Source organism: Bombyx mori, chromosome 7 (genome assembly GCF_030269925.1).
Source record: "Bombyx mori chromosome 7, ASM3026992v2".
NCBI classification, from domain to species: Eukaryota; Metazoa; Arthropoda; class Insecta; order Lepidoptera; family Bombycidae; genus Bombyx; species Bombyx mori.
Window position 1 is genome coordinate 13,312,539 of NC_085113.1, and position 21,134 is coordinate 13,333,672.

General features: G+C 40.1%; 1 protein-coding gene across 1 annotated transcript in view; it reads left to right on the forward strand.

Annotated features, from left to right (window-relative positions):
- The window catches only part of LOC101737866 (inverted formin-2), a 94,966-nt gene extending 73,879 nt beyond the window's left edge, over positions 1 to 21,087 (forward strand). The window contains exons 8-25 of the mRNA XM_038011944.2: positions 3,365 to 3,503; positions 4,346 to 4,525; positions 5,273 to 5,390; positions 6,513 to 6,715; positions 6,795 to 6,899; positions 7,272 to 7,432; positions 7,911 to 8,099; positions 8,475 to 8,601; positions 9,051 to 9,203; positions 9,446 to 9,643; positions 10,388 to 10,510; positions 11,119 to 11,251; positions 12,917 to 13,042; positions 13,279 to 13,398; positions 14,090 to 14,225; positions 15,005 to 15,129; positions 16,579 to 16,674; positions 17,596 to 21,087. Coding sequence (XP_037867872.2) covers positions 3,365 to 3,503; positions 4,346 to 4,525; positions 5,273 to 5,390; positions 6,513 to 6,715; positions 6,795 to 6,899; positions 7,272 to 7,432; positions 7,911 to 8,099; positions 8,475 to 8,601; positions 9,051 to 9,203; positions 9,446 to 9,643; positions 10,388 to 10,510; positions 11,119 to 11,251; positions 12,917 to 13,042; positions 13,279 to 13,398; positions 14,090 to 14,225; positions 15,005 to 15,129; positions 16,579 to 16,674; positions 17,596 to 18,989 — 3,826 coding nt within the window. The 3' untranslated portion in view covers positions 18,990 to 21,087. The remainder of the gene's footprint in view (positions 1 to 3,364; positions 3,504 to 4,345; positions 4,526 to 5,272; positions 5,391 to 6,512; positions 6,716 to 6,794; positions 6,900 to 7,271; positions 7,433 to 7,910; positions 8,100 to 8,474; positions 8,602 to 9,050; positions 9,204 to 9,445; positions 9,644 to 10,387; positions 10,511 to 11,118; positions 11,252 to 12,916; positions 13,043 to 13,278; positions 13,399 to 14,089; positions 14,226 to 15,004; positions 15,130 to 16,578; positions 16,675 to 17,595) is intronic.
- The last annotated feature ends 47 nt before the right edge of the window (positions 21,088 to 21,134 follow it).

Here is a 21,134-nt window from a genome sequence, read left to right on the forward strand (position 1 = left end):
TATTAAATATATGTATGTGTATAATAAAAATCTTACATTTATTTCCGATACCTGGTACCTGTAACACAAGTTCTTTACGAACTTATCACGGGACCAGTTAAGGTGGCGTGATTGTTAGTAAAAAAAAAAAAAAAAATTTCTTTAATTAGGTATTGGTTGGCGGTATTGAGATGATTTTGTCCTTTCCATTTCACTACCACGCCACCCGCCAACGGAGCAAGGGCATTACACCCTCATCTGTATTCAAAGGCAAGAAAAAATGATCTTGATACTAGACTAAAGTCTCGATCGATCATAAAATGGCAGTTCTAAACTGAAATGAATTGTTTCTTCGCGACACGGGTTGTACGGGTTTGCTCTGTGTCATCAATGCTTAAGTTAAGGAGCTAGGGAAATAGGCGAGAACACTGGGACTAGGGATGGATGGTGGAGAGGCAGTAGCTTATGGTAAGGCCGTAAACCAGTCTGGTTTTAGTGTAGGCCGCGGAACTTCCTTCCTCTGACCAAGTTCTAACCTCGAGAGGAGATCGGACGTCGGGTGTGAGAGTGCAAGGTGGATTCGTTTGGTGCTTTAGAGCCTAAACAATATCCTTGGGCCCGCGGTCTGCTCCCAACATCGGCATCAAGTGTCACATACCCCGCGCGCCCCTAGACGCACATATCTCGTAGGAGGTTCCGCCCCTGCACGAAACAAAAAGGCCGGAAACCAGTACCTTCGGATTAATAATCAATCTAATTTCCTTAATCATAAGGGCAAATGTTACGAAAAGTCTTTTTGTCAACACGTTTTTAGTATCTTGACCTTTCTGTAACGTAATACTAAGTTAATAAGTTTAATAAATACTAAGTTAACCAACTTGATGACGTCCGATTAACTTGGGAATTTATACGCTTACCAAGGAACGATGACGCAGCAATAATTTTATTTCTTTAGCCTCCTGAACAAGATAAGATATTCTTACTGGTGGTAGGACCTCTTGTGAGTCCGCACGGGTAGGTACCTCCACCCCGCCTATTTCGGCCGTGAAGCAGTAATGCGTTTCGGTTTGAAGGGTGGAGCAGCCGTTGTAACTATACTGAGACCTTAGAACTTATATCTCAAGGTGGGTGGCGCATTTACAATGTAGATGTCTATGAGCTCCAGTAATCACTTAACACCAGGTGGCCTCTGAGCTCGTCCACTCATCTAAGCAATAAAAAAAAAAATAGTTAGGATTATTGTTTAACGCTGTAATTAGGTTCTATGTTATGTTACGAGAATATGTTTGGCAACACTAAAAGACTCGCACGTGCTTAGAACAGATTTAACACGAATAGACTCTTTAGCCTTGACTTTAGATTAAAAATTCCGTATTTTGTGCATCTACATCTATCCTTACTACTTACAAGTATAAGTCATATTTTAAAATAGTACAAGTGTTTACCGAATGTTTGTAATTCGACCATAATCAATGATGACTCAAAACTCAGATTTATTTTATGTATTCGATTATCTTTTTAACATTGTTAATATTTAAAGAAAATATCTTAACTTTATCCGTATCTTTTTATATAAAGCTTGCATATAATAATAGCTATTATAAAGCTAAACAAAAAATAGAAAAGAAAATCGGTTGACAAACAGAAGAACAATTGATGCTGCACTTGTTTGTCTTTGGTATCTTTCCCACCTGATGGTAAGCGGTTTCAGAGGCTCATAGACATGAGGTCGATAACTCTCAATTATTTTGTACAACGACCGTTACACCGTTTCCAACCGAAACAGAACATTCGCGAGAGAAACAAATATTCTAATTTCACAGATTTAGACCTCATGTCTCAAGGTGGGTCACGTGATTTACCCTCTACTAATCGCTAATCGTGCAAATAATCAGCAACATAGTGCACGAGATATTTACTCCTTGACTTCCTAATTGTGAAGGCACAATAAATCATTTGAAGTCGATCGAAAAAATTCAAAAGAATCACATTGTATAGTTTTTGTTTAAATATTTTTTGTTGTCACAATATCCCCTTCGTAATTCAATAGGTTTATTTATTGCTACAAAAAGTTTAGAGATGAACACACATTGATAAAGTAAATTTTAATAGGGTAAATGATTGACATTCGCATCGTGGTTCGGTAATGGCGACTGGATATCATTATTAAAACCAGTTTCGAATTGGGTGGGTGGTATCGGTGGTGGTGGTGGTGGTGGTATAGGTGTATTTAAATTTAAAAAACAAGCGTAAATGATATAAACGTTACAAATACTAATAATGGATTTTAAAATCAGAGTTTATTGGTAGCTGCCAGAAATTGTATAGTATGCGCTATGCTACTATAGAAGTAAATTGTTTGTTAATTGGCTAAAGAAATTTTGAATAATATTTATATCAATAAAGTCCTTCATGCCGTTGGTAATATCGTCGGTCATACAAATCGTGAAATGGAAGTTGTAATGAATCGTTTCACATTCAGCCCAAAGTCACAACGTTCTCCTGTGTAACAATGCATACATGACAGAACCAAGCACTAAATATATACAACGGTGACACTCCGGCTTGGAGCGCGATAAAATGAAGTAGCGTCACAATAGCGCCGTCAAACTTTTTAATATAAAGTCCAACATAATTATTACCTCTAAAGCGTTTAGTTGTCCAAGTGAGTGATACCGGTCGAGAGCCACTGCCCATGTTAGTCAGAACGAGAATATCCCACGCAATACTTCTAACCTTTTATTAACTAGATAGCTTTTTTATACAATAAAAAAAATGTGTTTGTTTTTTATGTAGTCACACTTGTTTATTGATTCGTTAGCGCATGTCTAGTAGACGTAAATAGTGTTAGCGATTTTTTTTTTATGAATCTATGGTTTCCCAGGCGTTATTGTCGCTCCAGACAATGTTTCTGGCACCAACATGATATTAAAAGTACATACTTCGTTACAAAAGTAATATTTCAAAGCGGACTATGGTTTGAATCGCGCGGTGATCAATGATATAAGTAATTCCTATATACAGAAGCTACTAGGGCATCCTAAGTTTATGTTTCAATAGGCGTATATATTGGCCCATCACTTAAGACCACTACCACAATTATTTTGTGGCCAAAAACCCTAGCAAAATTACGTGAAAAAAAAAAATCTTTCGAGTTCAGCAACCCTAAGCTCTTGTATTCTTGGTATGAACTAAATAAAAATAAAAAAAAACCGGGGAACAATAATTACAAACATACCGAATATCAAATTTATCAGTGTAGGGTCCGTATTAAATACCAACCCGTCTCCTACCGTTGGTAACGCAAAAGGCTACTTAGAGATCATTTTAACATAACTTTGAAAAGCAATTGAACCCAAAATTATTCAGCTATAATTCATTCCAGACATGAAGCATCAAGCCAGCCTGATCTAAGCGTGCAACTAGACGTGTTCGAAGAGCAGAGGGAGAGCGATGAGGCCCAGGGACCCGGAGGAATCAATCTCAATTCGCATCTAGATGTATTTTATGCCATACTTAAACAGGTGGGTACCATCACCCTGCCTATTTCTAAAAATCAAACCCGTAAAATTATGATTTGCGTAATTACTGGTGGTAGGGCCTTTTGAGTTCGCACGGATAGGTACCGCCACCCCGCCTATTTCTGCCGTGAAGCAGTAATGCGTTTCGGTTTGAAGGGTGGGGCAGCCGTTGTAATTATACTGACCTTAGACTCACATCTGAAGGTGGGTGGCGGCATTTACGTTAAAACGTAAAGATGTCTAAAGATGTCTTTTTTTTTATTACTTAGATGTGTGGACGAGCTCACAGCCCACCTGGTGTTAAGTGGTTACTGGAGCCCATAGACATCCACATGGGCTCCGGTAACAACCAGGTAGGCTGTGAGCTCGTCCAACCTAACAAAGCAATAAATGAAAAAGGTATAGAAACCGGAATTTTGAATTTAATTAGGGCCGAATTAATGCATGTATGATTTGAATTCATATTAAATTTAATTTGCAAATTTTATGTGTAGGTATTTATAAAATTTGTATAAATTGTATTAGACCAGCGTACAACCTATCCGATGCGAACCCAATGGACTCGAGAGGTTGTTGATTATCACGTATTTTGGAGAGCTGTAATCACCTCTCGAGTACTTAGGGTTAAATTTATAAATTCATTTTCACAATATTATATGCAGTTAATTAATTATTTAATTAGCTATTTAACTATCCACTATTTGGAGGGTGGTGTTATTAAGTAGGAAATAATACGGTAACAAAGAATAATAAATAATTTCTGCATGCTCTACCGTGTTGCTATAGCTTATAGTGAGACATATAATTAAGATTCAGATGATTTGAACTATTTGAAAATTCCACAGGTTTCGGACACACCGCAAGAAATACCATTTTTGAGCATATTGCAGCATTTACTGAAGATAGATCCTAAGGAGGCAGTCAGCGACATAGTCTGGGACACAGCAGAGACCCTGGTGCACAGAGCGACACTCCTGGAATCGAGAGAAGACGCTGCTAAATTACTTAGGGCTCCAAGTGTTCAGGTAATAAACGCATATAGAAGAATCAAGATTAAGGACCAGGAACCCAATAAGACAAGTTCTTCAGCAGTGGACAAGTAGTAGCTCATGATGTAGTAGATTTTTTTTTATTGCTTACATTGGTGAACGAGCTCACAGCCCACCTGTTGTTAAGTGGTTACTGAAGCCCATAGACATCCACAATGTAAATGCGCCACCCACCTTGAGACACAAGTTCTAAGGTCTCAATTATAGTTACAAGTATGATTCATTATCTCCAATTTTGATTCATATACCTGAAATACCACTGAGTTTTTAGTAGATTGTCAAAGAGCCTTGTCTTACGTTCTTACCGGAGCCAAGGTATTGCAATATGGGCATCACCGATCGCTTTGACCAGTGAGGCAGAAGCTTTAATAGTATTCTTTGAGGGGTGTCGCGATCACCAAAACGCGGCAGAAACACGCTGTTGGCACCGTTGCAGTGAGATTTTGGGTGTAAGGCTTATCAAAATAAAAGTGGACTGTATTTACAACTGGTACATTAATCGGATTAAAAGATCGTACAGTTTTACGGGACTGACAGTGATTATACATTTTTTTTGTTGCTACAAGTGGTTTTATCTCGAAAGTCCATGCCTCTCCCCCGCTTCGGCCGCGCTGGAAAAATAGGATTGCTATATTTCGTTCACACTCTGCCTACGTGACAGACACGTAATGACACATCATACGCCCTGTCACTGGTCATTGACATTGTCTTTTTACTTTCCAGGCAAAAGTTGGGTGCACATGTCAACACAGAGATTCTTCGAGTGGCGGTCGGAAGCAGAGCCTTCAGAGAGCCCTGTCTCCACCACCGCCACCACCAGCACCGGCACCACCTCCTCCATGTGAGTAAATCTATAGAGTTGTAAAAATTATTATGTTCTCAGTGAACGGTGGAAGAAACTATTTCTTGTTGTTCGTCGTCTTCTTCTTCTTCTCCTTGCCTCGTTCTCCTCATTACTGAGGATCGTGACTTTTTTTATTTTTTTTATTGCTTACATGGATGGACGAGCTCACAGCCCACTTGGTGTTAAGTGGTTACTGGAGCCCATAGACATATACAACGTAAATGCGCCACCCACCTTGAGATATAAGTTCTAAGGTCTCAGTATAGTTACAACGGCTACCCCACCCTTCGAACCGAAACGCATTACTGCTTCACGGCGGAAATAGGCGGGGTGGTGGTACATACCCGTGCGGACTCCCAAGAGGTCCTACCACCAGTGATTACGCAAATTACAATTTTGCGGGTTTGGTTTTTATTACACGATGTTATTCCTTCACCGTGGAAGTCAATCGTGAACATTTGTTGAGTACGTATTTCATTAGAAAAATTGGTACCCGCCTGCGGGATTCGAACACCGGTGCATCGCTTCATACGAATGCACCGGACGTCTTATCCTTTAGGCCACGACGACTTCGAAAGACGAGTGACTCCCCAACTGCGTCAAGATTGAAGGCAGAGAGAGAGACAAGAGAGGTTGATGCAGTGGGGGATAATTTTATTACTAACTTGAGCCATATGTTAAAGTTTTATAGAAGGGTTTTACTCGAATTACCGAGAGTTTGGTTAAAAATGATAAATGATACTGAAAGGATTTAACAACAACTGATTAACTGAGCTTTGACTTAAGTTTCCCCATCATTATTTAAAAGTACTCAAGATTATACCTATTGAGCAAAATAGATTTTGGTGAATAATCTGCGCTATCACAATGTGAGGTTCTAGAAAGAATACGATATTTACATTATAGGCAGCGGCCTAACTTTACCCCTACCACTGCTGACGTCTATAGACGACGGTAACCATTCACCACCAGGTGGGCTATGTGTTCGTCAAGGGCCATAAAAAGATTGACTAAGTCTTGCGGTCAGTAGATCTTTAGAGGTCAGATCTCTATTCTCTGGTGGCGTTAGTAAAATAAAGAATTTAGAATAAAGCTTCAATTGGAATATATTATTTTTAGGTATTCCACCACCACCTGCACCGATGCTACCACCGCCTCCGCCGTGTGGACCGCCACCTCCCCCAGTCCCACCTCCCCTATCGGCTCCATCCGCTCCTATTCCACCAGCTCCAGTAATGGACCTAAAGCTGCCCCAACAAGAAACCCCTCTGCCTAAAACCAAAATGAAAACTATTAATTGGAATAAAATACCTAACAGTAAGGTAAGGAAATTGTGAACCAAGCATTTTCGAACGTCTAGTGTTTACTTGCAATTTATACCTTCAATCTATCTTCTTTTAGGTGGTGGGACAGAACAACATCTGGTCAATAGTAGCGACAAGTCACAAACACTCACCGAAAACAGAGTTGGATTGGAACGAAATAGAAGATCTATTTTGTCAACAGGTGAGAGAGAACATGGTCATGTGGACTGGCGCTGAAGCAAGCGTGAGAGAATGAATGACAGAAATCAACATTGGAAGGCAGGACTGATTGAAGTATTGCAGCATTTTAAGAGTATCTATACTTAATGGTGAAGTAGATTAATATGAGCTGATGATGAAGAGGTCGGTCGTTAAATGGTGTTTAAACTCTTAAATTAATCTTTAGAATCTGTTTCCTCTTTGCAATTTAATGATGATCAGTTCGGTAGGACATGAGAGTGACTTTGTGTCACGATTTATAATATAAGTCCATACTTATTTAAGCAGAATAATCCATATCATTCTGCTTAGTTATAAATTTAGTAATTCCCATTATAAATTTGTATGGTCCTAGATTCAACCGACCGGCTCGGCGGGGTCGTCGCCTCGCTTGGGCCGTAGCCCCATCTGCGACGCGTCCGGAGAAAAGAAACCGAGGAAAGAGTCCTCCGAGATCACGCTCCTCGACGGCAAGAGGAGCCTTAACGTCAACATATTCTTAAAGCAGTTCCGAAGGTGATTATATATGATGAATAGGACAACTGGTAGTGGCTGAAGATATCTGGGCTATCTTAAAGATTTACTTCCACTAACGGTGCTTTTAGGCACCACAAGCACCGGTCACCGTCCTCGTCGAACCCGTCGCTTGCGACGAAGGGCTCGACGAGCGAATTAACCCTCAGACACAGCCCACTGAGTTTCTCGCCGGATCTTCTCAGTGGGTCGCGTTTCGGATCCGGTAATAGATTCTGCGAAGCACTGCTCTTGCTAGGGTCTATGTTAACAACACTCGGGTTTGAGCACCGTGAGTTCACCTACACACGTTAGGGTGAAGCTGAAATAGCCTATCAAGGCTATCAGCATAGGTATAAAAAAAAAAGATTTACCACCATCTTGTCTGTTGATAAACGTGTGCCCATCGCTGATAAAGCAATATAGACTTAAAAGTTCTTACCTTTATCTCCACTAGTAAACATAATATGTATCTTTTCAGTTCCAATGAAGATATTATACAGTTAATTAGAGAAGGTTCTCATGACGATATCGGCACGGAAAAGCTTCGTGGACTTTTGAAGATACTACCCGAAATAGACGAGTGCGAGATGCTTAAAGCGTTCTCCGGTGACGTCACAAAGCTCGGGAACGCGGAGAAGTTTCTGCTACAACTGATACAAGTACCCAAGTAAGTTGAGCCTTCTGTATTAACTTAATGCACAATACTATGCTATGAGGAGTTGTTAGATATGAAATGAATGAAGCGGTCACACGTGTTGGCTTATAGGGTACCTACGATGGCCGTTGTCAATATATTAAGAACTTCGATCTCATGTTTTAAAGTGACCTCTAATAACCACCAAACACTAACACGAAAAAATACATAGTGCTCAAAAAAATGTACAAAAAAATCTCTCTGAATAAGAGAGCAATTTTTTTTATTGGTTAGTTTTATTGGTTGGTTAATTAATTCATACCAGTTATTACCAGATACCACATCTCCGCTAAGGATCATGTATAATAAATAGCTAACTTTACAAAATACATCGCGTTTTTGTTACAGTTACAAGTTACGTATAGAATGCATGCTGCTGAAAGAGGAATGGCCGTCCACTACTGGTTACTTGGAGAGCGCCATCAACGCAATCCTGGTTGCCGGAGATGACCTCATGTCTTCAAGAGCACTACAGGTAAGACTTTGGAAGATTTAGGATAAACCCTGGACAGCACATCGTATCAACGTGTCGATCCGCTAAGAACTCCAGATAAAGACGAGGCTTTTTACGATCTGCCTACGTAGAGTTCTGGAATACTTTGGCCACCTTGCAAGAAAGAATCACGGCAGCTTGGAGAAGCTAATGGTGACTGCAAGGTGAACGGAAGAAGACCACGAGGTAGAGGCCCGACACGTTGGACTGACCAGATCCGCACTACCCTCGACACCACGGTTCATGATGCTCTACACTCGGCGGCAGATAGAAGCAAATGGCGTGGAATGGTCCGTAATAAACTCTTGTTGCGAGGAGGTGGTCACGACCCTCAGTATTGCGGAAACCGAAGCAAAAAGAAGAAGAAGGATAAACCGCAGATTACGATTTCGATTTTATCATTTCTCAAAATGCTTTTTATTTATTTACAGGAGGTGCTGTATATAGCTTTAATAGCTGGTAATTTCCTCAACGCTGGTGGCTATGCGGGCGGCGCGGCCGGTGTTAAGCTGTCCTCACTTCAGAAGCTACAGGACATCAGGGCGAACAAGCCTGGAATCACTCTTATGCATTATGTGGCGCTGGTGAGTTGTGCGAATTGAGGTGACGTGTTTTTCTTTATCTCCCCTCGCTAATCTTCTCTTTCTGGCTACGGCCTGCTTCGCTATCTACTTTTTTTAATGCCCTTGTAGGCAGACGAGCACACGGCCCACCTGATGGTGAGTAGTTACCGTCGCCCATGGACTTCAGCAATGCCAGGGGCAGAGCCAAGCCGCTGCCTACCTTTACTATATTAAGGTTCATACGAACTCTTCCCTTCCTCCAGCAAGCAGAGCGCAAGAACAAAGAACTGACACATTTCGCGGATGATACGCGAGTTTTGGAAGAAGCTGCTAAGGCATCAGTCGAACAACTCCACAACGAGATCAAGACCCTAGAGACCAGGATCGGGGTGCTGAAGAAGGATATTTTGTTGCCAACCACCCAGCCTGATATTAGTCGGCAGATGGGAGAGTTTCTAAAGGTGCCTTATTCTCACACGAAAGTCATTTTTAAGTTAAATTCGCTTCTATACTGATAACTATGTAAGATGTATGATAAAAGCTGTTTTTTTTTTATTGCTTAGATAGGGGGACGAGCTCACAGCCCACCTGGTGTTAAGTGGTTACTGGAGCCCATAGACATCCACAACGTAAATGCGCCACCCACCTTGAGATATAAGTTCTAAGGTCTACAACGGCTGCCCCACCCTTCAAACCGAAACGCATTACTGCTTCACGGCAGAAATAGGCAGGGTGGTGGTACCTACCCGTGCAGACTCACAAGAGGTCCTACCACCAGTGGATGAGAGAAGCCGAGGATCGTGATAAGTGGCGTGCAATTGGAAAGGCCTATGTCCAGCAGTAGACCACTATCGGCTGATGATGATGATGATGTTGATGAAGGTTTATAATGTCGTCATGCAAGTATCCTTTGCTGCAGCCCAGGGGCTCGCAGAGGTTCTTGCTGTCCAACAACCGCCAGTGGGGTCTGTTAGCGAAAACCAAATCTAACCATATTTCATCCATCCTAAAAATAATTACATTTTAATAATACCTGAACATAACCAACTAAATGAATGGACATTTGCCATATGTCAAAAGATAGCTCATGGCTCGGCGGCGGTAGTCATGCGGAGATGTTCATGGGCTCTGGTTTACGGAGGCTAAAAGTAATTTTATTTATTTTGATTTGACGACGCGTTGAGATGTAGTGTGGTGACTTCCAGGTCGCTGAACAAGAAATATCAGTACTGAATAAAGACATGGAGGAAGTGGAAACCCTCCGAAAGCAGCTGGCGGAGTTCTTCTGCGAAGACTCCGTGTCCTTCAAACTTGAGGAATGCTTTAAGGTAAGTAGGCCTCTTAGAAACGCCTCATCTTTTAGTAGAATTATAAGATGACGTCATAAGGGGAAACAAAATAATTTTGGTGGGGTGGAGTGTTCAGTTCCTCTGGTCCCAAGTCGCGTGGTGGTCGGTCTGAATACGTCTGCGTTTGATTGTCAAGAGAAACCAATTAAATCGATTAGATTAAAAAAATTTACAAAATTCTATTAGTATTAGTATAAATTAGTAGTAGTAATAGTATTGGTATAAAGCCCTCTCTTTACTGGTGGTAGGACGTCTTGTGAGTCCGCGCGGGTACGTACCACCACTCTGTCTATATCTGCCGTGAAGCAGTAATGCGTTTCGGTTTGTAGGGTGGGGCAGCCGTTGTAACTATAATGAGATCTTAGAACTTATATCTCAAGGTGGGTGGTGCATTTACGTTCTGGATGTCTATGGGCTTCCGTAACCACTTGACAGCAGGTGGGCTGTGAGCTCGTCCACCCATATAAGCAATAAAAAAAAAAGTTAAAGAAAAAGACAAGAGCCCCGGCGTCGACGTCCGGGGCACTCCCTACTGAACACTCACCCTCCACGCGCCCAAGTATAGTTGCCACCTCCTCCCGCCGCAGATATTCGTGACGTTCTGCACGCGGTTCCGCGCGGCGGCTGCGGACAACGTGCGGCGTCGCGCTCACGACGAGCAGGCGGCCGCGCGGCGCCGCGCCCGCGACCTCAGCCTCGCCACGCACAAACTCAAAACCAGTATGTATCACGACATCCGCCATATACATACGCATGTTCTACCCGTTTTACACAACCTGTAATTGTCACAAAACCCGCCCTCACTTCGCTTCGGAAACTGTAATTAATTATTGATTTCTCCACTATTTAATGGATGTTATAATACATATAAATCTTCCTCTTCAATCACTCTATCTATTAAAAAAAACCGCATAAAAATCCGTTACGTAGTTCTAAAGATTTAAGCATACATAGGGATATAGGGACAGAGAAAGCGACTTTGTTTTATACTATGTAGTGATAATCAAACTAAATAAGTCAATTCAATGATATGACGACGCTTCTAGTTGAAAGTAAGTATTGTATTTTTGGACGAAGCATGTTGCTGATAACTCGTTTCTATAATCTGACGAAGCGTGTTGCAGATAATAATATGTACTTTTAGGTTATTAAAATAATATATTGTGTAAGTGTTTGGAAATAAAGCTTATATCACATTTAATGACAGTACTCGTGTGTCATCTGTTGCGGATGGTTGTGACAATAATCTACTCTGAAATAGCTGTGGCGGGAGGCCGTCATGCAGCGCGGGATATTTGACAGATGCCTGAATTTCGCTTACGACATTTTCAAAACAAGCTTGCATATATACAAGTTCCGAATAACAACATTTGGACCGTCGGTCTACCGAGCAACATCACCCGCTCGGTGGAAGATCTTCCATTTGTCGTTTAAGCCTCCCACGATAGCAAAATTATTTAAGGCAACTCAAACGAATAAAGTGCACGAACGCACAGTTCACGAATAAACAAACATACCCACATAAACATTTTGTAGATTTACGTATATTGATAACTCCAACCTTTACTCTATCTTGGGTCTTCTGATAATCTTCAATAAATCTCTTGGTGAAATGGTGGGACTTCAATTGAACTTTTTTAACAAACTGAAGAGTTTGGTACTTCAGAGGACTATTGTACTGTTAAAATAAGGTGCTGGTAATAGCGGTTAATTGACCGTTTGATGTTTCTATAATAAAAGTACAAATATGTGAGGATACCTAATAAAAAAAGTGTGTGTGTCCGCTCCGACGCACGACTGGAGTTTACTGGATATAAAAAATTAAACGAAACAATACGAGAAATAGTTCTATATTACGACAACACGATACACTACAGATTATTAACAAATTAACGAGACACAAAATAAACGACTAACAAATATATGAAAATACAATAATGAGAGAAACGCGCGATCAGTACGAGGCTTTGTGGCGGACTGCCGGCGCAGCAGCCCGGCGTCACCTGCGATAACGCATTTCGTGTGACATGCGCAATCAGGCGCATAACGCATTTCGTGTGACATGCTAGTACGATTTTGGTCCCCATAATTTTCATACCCCGGGCCTATATATGTAAATCGATTCTAAAGGAGTAAACTCCAAAAATCAGAACGTGGATTCCCGAGCTGTTCAAAGAAGTATATTGAGGATTCTGTAAATTACAAAGGGCTAAAAGGTACAGATGGCACCTGACACATTGATTAAAGATTTGTATCACCGACTCAACCATGATATTTGTTCCGCAGTACGCGTTACTATTACCAATAATTCAGTCAGCTCCTCACTCATCCCACAGACTGATGATACAACTAGCGACAACCTAAACAACTTTTCCTGTCCAACAGGTAGCAGCGTCTGCTCAACTCCAGTATCCGATTGCGAGTCACTTATGGAGTCCTTATTGTTGGACATTAGGAACGGTCTAGGCAGGCGGTCTTTACGGAAGCCAAGAGACCCCTCTCCTTCACCTGGTAAGTTCCAAGTTTAGCACCTTTTTTTATTGCTCTTGTAGGCAGACGAGCATACGGCCTACCTGATGGTGAGTGGATGTCGCCCATGGGCTTCACCAATGCCAGAGGCAGAGCCAAGCCGCTGTCTACCATTAACGAGATCCGATCCGGTCATGAGATAAAACCACCGTGTTGTGTTAGCAGAATGACTCAGCTGTATCTTGCTAGTTGAACTTAATGTCTTGAATGTCATCTAGACGTGACACCGACGGGCAGCCTCCGCCGCCGCAGCCGCGCCAGCCCTGGTGATGATGAAGAGGGTCTGTTGGAGTTCTTGAAGCACTCCGCGCCTGAGCGGGCCTTGTGGGGCAGTCTGGGTAACTTAAGTTTGATGCCCACAAGTTTAGATTAAGGCAACGCTGCCACGTGATAGAAGTGAAACTTTAAACAAAAGGATTACCAGATTTTCAACCCATGAGCTAGGACAATGGTGCTTATCCCATTACCGATGTCCCATGTCTCAAGGAATTCAAGGCTTTCCCGTGTCTAAGGGCCTATTAAGCAAGAGCATCTACTGAGAAAATCGTCTGTTCGAAATTTTGAGTTAGCACTAGAATATTTTGGTTTGTAAAGGTTGGTAGTACTGAATGGAAGAACGAATTCAAAGCTCCTCACATTTATGTCAACCTGGTGCTTTGAAAATATTTAGACGGGTTACTTTATTTTATTTATACGATCCAACAGCTCACCTGATCATAAGTGTTAGAACCATGGGTCAGGGACGCGTGGGTTTCAGATGGTAATTGGGAATCGGACCTCAAAGTAAATACCGGGAAATGCTTAATATTAATAATACATTAGGTCGAAGTTTCTAGTATGAATTGCGATATAAATAAAAAGGACAAACTGATAGAGTTACAGTCAAAACCCAAATTCATATTAAAGTTACGTCATATTATTGAGAATTGTTCAGCTCCAACCATACCTTGGCCATATTCAGTTCAACCATTTAAAAGCATCGGATCGTTATTGTTTATTACTTGTTCTATATATTATATATATTTCCAGACCGGTCCTGGTCCCGGCGTGGTGCGGTCCGTGGGCGCCTGGAGCTCCCCGCCGAGCGCGAGCGGGAGCCCCCGGCGGCCCCCCCTACGTCTGCCCCCGCCGCGCCCCCCGCGCCCGAACCCCCCACCAAGCCGAAGTATGTACCCCCCTCCACAAACACTGACCTGAAATTATGAAGACAGTAATGATGTCTCAGTCTAGTAGGAATCCCAACACAAGAGTTGCCTTCTTATGTCATTAAACAAGTAAAATAAATAATAGATTAAAAAAACTAACAAAATACCTACGCTTTTATAGAAAATGCAACTGAAAAATAGAAAATAAATTTTAATTAAAAATAGTGTAAGAAAAAATGATTTTATTGTAAAAAAAGCGTGGGGTGCATGGTATCAGTAGTTATAAATATTTTATGAACAGATATGAGTAGAAGGGTTATTAATATCCTGAAAAGCACCCCACGCGGTTTTTACAATAAAAACATTTTTTCTTACACTATTTTTAATTCAAATTTATTAATATTTATTTTCTATTTTTTAGTAGGATTTTCTATAAAAGTGTAGGTATTTTGTTAGTTTTTTTAAACTATTATTTATTATTCATTTTTTAGTTGAATTTCAATTTTTTCAATATATTTTTTTAATATTGAATTGTCATCGGTCCTTAATAAGTATACCGAATTTCGAGTTAATCCGACATTTTGAAGGGGGTCGAAATCTTGTTCAAAGATTCCGTTACATACTAACATACACGTCTGAAGCTAATAAAAGCGTATTAATAACGCATACAATCAAAATTCTAAGTACATCTCTCTAAGTAAGAGATCTCTTTTACCAATCACTATTGAATTGTACAATAAAGCAAAATGGATTTCAGCAGACAAAAATTTAGCAAATGGTTATTACTTCTTCTTCTTAGGGAATGGAGGCAGAAGATAGAGTCGTGGTTGAGAGCGAACAGTCAAGAAGAGAAGAAAGATGCGGATCTACGTGAGCGAGCGCGACGGCTGCAGGCTAACAGACGGTCCTTGGAAAACGACTCCGGTGTGTGCTCCTGCAGTAATTGCTTTAATGACGACCTAACAAACTTCATTATATATATATATATATATATTTTGTTGCATAGATGGGTGGACGAGCTCAGGGCCCACCTGGTGTTAAGTGGTTACCGGAGCCCATAGACATCTAAAAAGTAAATGCCGCCACTTAACTTAGTGATAGAGATAGTAGTTCTAAAGTCTCAGTATAGTTACAACGGCTGCCCCACCCTTCAAATCGAAACGCATTACTGCTTCACGGCAGAAATAGGCAGGGCGGTGGTACCTACTCGCGCGAACTCACAAGACGTCTTACCACCAGTAATTACGCAAATTATAATTTTGCGGGTTTAATTTTTTTTGCACGATTTTATTCCTTCACCGTGGAAGTCAATCATTAAACTTTTGTTAAGTACGTATTTCATTAAAAAAATTGGCGCCCGCCTGCGGGATTCAAACACCGTTGCATCGCAATGGGTCGGACGTCTTATCCTTTAGGCCACGAGGACTTCAAATAATAATAAATAAACATGAATAATAAGAACTAAGAAATTTATGTGATTTAAATATAACATGATTATTTTACTTTGATAATTGAGGGTCACCTCCGAGATACCGCATTAAGTAACCGAGAATCACTGGTCGAGGATACGGTTATACGGTTAATACGGAGGGTTAATAATATTATTTGCCTCCTGCCTACTCGAAAGAATATCCTCCAGCATTGATTCACACCAGCTGATAGAGCAAGCTGGCTTCAGAACGGTTTTTAGTACAGCAGACCATATTCAAGTTGTCCACCAGTTTATCGAAAAATACTTAGAGTTCTAAAGGCCCCTATATCTGGCTTTTATAGATTATAAAAAAGCTTTCGACTCTGTATCACACGACAGTATCTGGGAAACTTTACATGCATTAAATATTGAAGAAAAATACATTAACATTCTAAAAACCATTTATACAAACTGCACAAGTAAAGTTAAGCTAGATAGAATCGGAGCAACAATCAACATAAAGAGGGGAGTCCGTCATGGCGATCCTCTATCCCCAAAACTGTTTATAGCCGTCTTACAACAGATAACGTTCAATTTACCATGGTCTTAAAGAATCGGTTGTCTGTAAAGTCGGTTTACTGGCGATAGTTGAACGTGACAACGTCATAAGAAAATACTGATGGAATGGTTTCATTTTTCAATTATCGCAATTATCGTTGCTATAAACAATTGACACCACATTCACTTTTCACTGAACTTCATACTTGACGTAAACATGTATGTGACGAATACATGTAAATGAATGTATGTTCAAATTGTTTGTAATTAAGTATTTTTGTGTGGAATAATGACTATTGTATTAATATTATTTTATGGATTTTTTCTGAAATAAATGTTTTATTATTATTATTATTATTATTTATTATTTTTATAATATTCTTATTATTTAATGTGTCTGTCAGAGAGCGGCACCCTGGAGGCTCTACCGGAGGGGGCGCGGGCCGACCTGCGCCGCGCGCTGCGCACCGACGTCGTCAGCGCCATCGAGGCCGTCGAAGGTAGGCCCTAACACTCACAACACTACATCCTTCACCTGGTCTTAAACTTTACACTTCTTCATCTAGTTAAACGTTTGTTCAAAGAACTTTAATCTATAAATATAGATAAAATTGAGGTGTCTGTTTGTAATATTGAAATAACCGCTTTTTGCTACATGCATATGAATATATATACGGTACATACACCAAAATAACATTTTTTACAATTTTTGTCTGTCTGTCTGTTTATTCCGGCTAATCTCTGGAATGGCTGGACCGATTTTGACGAGACTTTCACTGATAGGTAGCTGATGATATAAGGACTAGCTTAGGCTACTTTTTTTTAGACTAGCTTTGCCCCGCGGTGTCACTCGCGGTACGACAATAGCCGCGGGTAACATCACGAGACTCAGCTATTAAAAATAAAATGTAATGTTTCCGAATCGAAGCGAAGGCGGGTCGCTAGTCTATACTAATATTATAAAGAGAACAGATTTGTTTGTTTGTTTGTATTGCATAGGCTCCGAAACTACCGAACCGATTTGAAAAATTCTTTCACTGTTTGGAAGCTACACTATCCCCGAGTGACATCTTTTTGAAAAAAAATAGGGTACCTTACTAAAACTCCAATAATGTAACCCAAGGTGTAAAGATTTAAAAGACCAAAAATATTCTTTATATCGCGTGCCCTGCGAAAACTATTCATAATAGAATAAAATAATGTACTACTACTTTGTAGAACACATTATTATTTACAAAAATTGTCGCGACAGCATATGTCCAACTATTATAGTTATGCCGCAATAAGTGTTATTTTATTTAAGAAAATAATACAACGTCAAATATCGTTAAAATTTTTGCTAAAGACCCGAGCGGAGCCGGATCGAGCACTAGTCATTAATAAGAACATTTTAATGAAAGAACTTCCTAATAACATTACAGATGTTCAGCCTCAAACGAAGGACACGCGGATACCGTGGAGGAAAATAGAAGAGAACGAAGAAGTTCGAAGACTGAGACGACAGAGGTCTAGACAGCAGATAGAGTCGCCGCAACCTCTGGTCTCCATCACCGAGGAAGAGAAACGAAAGCTACCCGACATCACTATCGCCACAGCGAAGGATGCAAAACCAGAAATAGCAGAAAAGAATGATAAAATTGAAATAGATTCAGACAATATAGAAACTCCACCAGTCCAAAGAAAATTCTTCAACCCACCTCCAGAGAAAGAGCCATGCCGGAAGTTCCAGACGTCACTACCAACGAAAAACCTCAACGAGAAAGCCACAGCAGAGATGAGAGACCTTTGCCAAGAAATCTTGGGAGACGGACAGTTCGATAGATTTTCGGCAGCAAGAAGAACGAGGAGATACAAGAGGAATCCTGACTCCAGTTCTCCTGAGGACGAGAAAAAGCCTGAGCCCTCCGAATTAGTCGCCGAAACTCAACTCATGCGGCCATCCAAACTTGAGGTGCAAACCTCCTATCCCGTGGAAGCATCTCCCATGCCAAAACCAGTAGAAATGGTAAAAGATGAGAAGGAGAGCAGACTGAAACGCTGGCAAGACAAACTCAAAAGTCACAGTACGGAGAAAACTGCTACCAAAGAAACCAAACCGTATTCGAGGATGAGGCGGCAGACTTCAATAAACCAGGAGGATGTCCAGAAAGCGATAAGAGAACTCAAGTCTCCAACAGAAAGTCCGACGGGCGTATGGTCTAGGAACGCGTACAGAAAAACTGTGGGTTCCAGAGTAGAGAAAGCGAGTGAAAGGACCACATCTCCCAAAATACCAAAAGTCAAAAGCGAACACGAATTAAATGATGAAGGTTTTGAAGAAACTCAAAGCCTGAACTCGGAGAGCGCGTCTCAGGGAGCCTCATCAGGATGCAACGTAGAGTGTGACTCTCCCGTCCCCAAGATCACGAAACTGCCTGTGATCCCAAAGAAAGTGCCCACCAAAGATATGAAAGTCCCTCCAAGAACTCCCATCGATCCGAAGCGCGCAGTACCTAAACGAACCAGCTCATTGAGGGTCGAAAGGTCCACTTCCAGAACATCATTGAGGAGTTCCAGAAGTTCGTTGAACAGTTCTGTATCAGTGGCTACCGTGAAGAAGGCTCCAGCGCCAGTCAAGCCAGCTCCTAAGTCAATACCGAAACCGATACCAAGGATGCCGGCTTCCCGTTCTTCTTCCAGCGGCAGTTCCGTAGGCGCTGCTAGACCTCCTCTGAAAACTGCAGCTAAGACATCAGGGTTCATGAGACCGACCCAAGCCTCAAAAGGAAGAGGGAGTCTGACGCCGCAACAGGTTGTTAGAGCCAGTGTCAAATAAACAACACGACTGGAGATTTGGGGTAACATGTTTCAAGTCGATCGAACGAACAATCAAAAGGCAAAAATACATCTGATATGCCACAGGAGTCTATATATTAAAAAGGAATATATACATGATTATTTAAAAAAAAAGACAAAAATATAGTCATGTGATTATCGCATGACGCAAATATATAATTCTAAAGCGAATTGAGATAAATATATAAATACATTTCCATTGATAAAGCTGGTGCTTAACAAACATCTGTACTCACAAATATAATTTACAAGGTGCATATAAAGATCGAGTGGATCTTTTATACGAAGAAGATTTGAATTTTAGAATAATCGACTAATAATTTTATTGAAAGGTTGCCAACTTCGTATCATTCCAATTTTTAAGGTAAATAATTACATTAGATTCAACACGCGGCAACACTAACTCGTGCACGACGGCCGGTCGGTTTTCTACTTTTTTTTAAGTCCGTCGGCTACTCGACTTTTTAGCCTATTTGAGTTGATTTATTAAAACCTATAAAATACAGCCATTTCGATCCATTTTCTGAATTTTTTTGAACACTAAAAGGTCAATAATTCGCCATTACGATCCGAAAACTGCGATCTAGATCTGAAAAACGTTCAAATTCTCGCCAAAGGTCTTTCTTTAATGACAGTTCAAAAACAGCGTTGTAAGACTCGAGGCAGTTCAATGTATAAAAAAAGTTCAATGTAGTGTACGCGGTATTAACTATAGTTATTAATACGTGAAGCAAAAATTTAGTATCCCTTTTTACGAAAATTGCGCGGACGGAGGAGTATGAAATTTTCCACACTTATAGAGAATATAGAGAAGAAGTGCACAATGCTAATATTTTTTTTAAATAATGCATAAAAGATACTTTAAATCAATAAAAAAAACATTACACACACCACTTACCATGTATTTCACGCACACACGCATGCATACTATTTATTGTCAAATTTTAATGTCAAATTTGTTCTTGACGTCTGTGGTCAAATTGAGAATAGATTAAATATTGTTTGTCTTTATTAATATTTTTTTATACCTAGTGTAGCCTTGGCGAAATTTGTGATTATATGTAGTATGTGTACAAACTTACAATTCCAATTAATTAGAGTCGAATTTCGACTACTGTGGGACCTCTAGTTATTTGATCAATAAAATTTCAGATATCAGAATGTGTTGTGCGCGTGCACCGCCTAATGTAATTTTAACTGACAGTTGGCAGCTTTGACTTAAAGGTTTATACATAAATATATTATTGGAAATTTCAGATGTAAAACGCGTTAGAATCTCAACACAATCTGAAGTTTTCAATGACTGAATTACTGTGTAAGTTTTGTATTTAATTTTAAGATCTGGCATAGGACCCGTACTTTAATATTTTATTTTATTACGTGTACGTATTTAATTTAATAAAAAAAAAAAAAAAACAAGACGAGAAAAGTGCCACGAATTTGTACGGGTATTAAAATTAAAAAGGTTATTTCTTTGGGAAGTCATTTGAAATGGTGAAAGAGATTTTCAGGGGAATCTAACTCCATCTTGAAAGCAACTGTCAGAGAAGATTCGAATTTACAAATTTGAATCGACCAATCACGCGACGTTCTCGGCGTCTCGTTGAAGCAGCTGTCCTTATCCTACCTACTCGATTGGAATAGGTGTAAAAGGACAACGATAGGTCTGTCGATTGCTATAGTAAAAGATTGAAAAAAAAACTCGCTATATTTCAAAACAGAAAAACCAAGAGAGTCCTTAAGACTATAAATTATGACCTAAAACAAAATAAAAAGTTTCTCAGCGAAAACATCTCTTCATATAATTTATTTGAAAATTTCTTTACATTTCAATAAACTTCCAAATAATTGAAGTCATTATTTTTTTTATTGAATTATCTACTAATTTAAGTATTATCATTAAATACATTTATTTATATGATCTGAATAGTTCTATAATGAGAGCTTATATTATTGTCACAAATAAATTTTATATAAATAAAGGGAATATCAATTAAATTAAGTATATTATAACACAGTTGTTTTCATTGTACGTGTTTATGTACTAAAAGAGAATACAATAAAATTATGTATCCAAAGAGATTCGTATTTCTTTCCGCCAAGAGTGTGCCGCCAGTGACGTCAC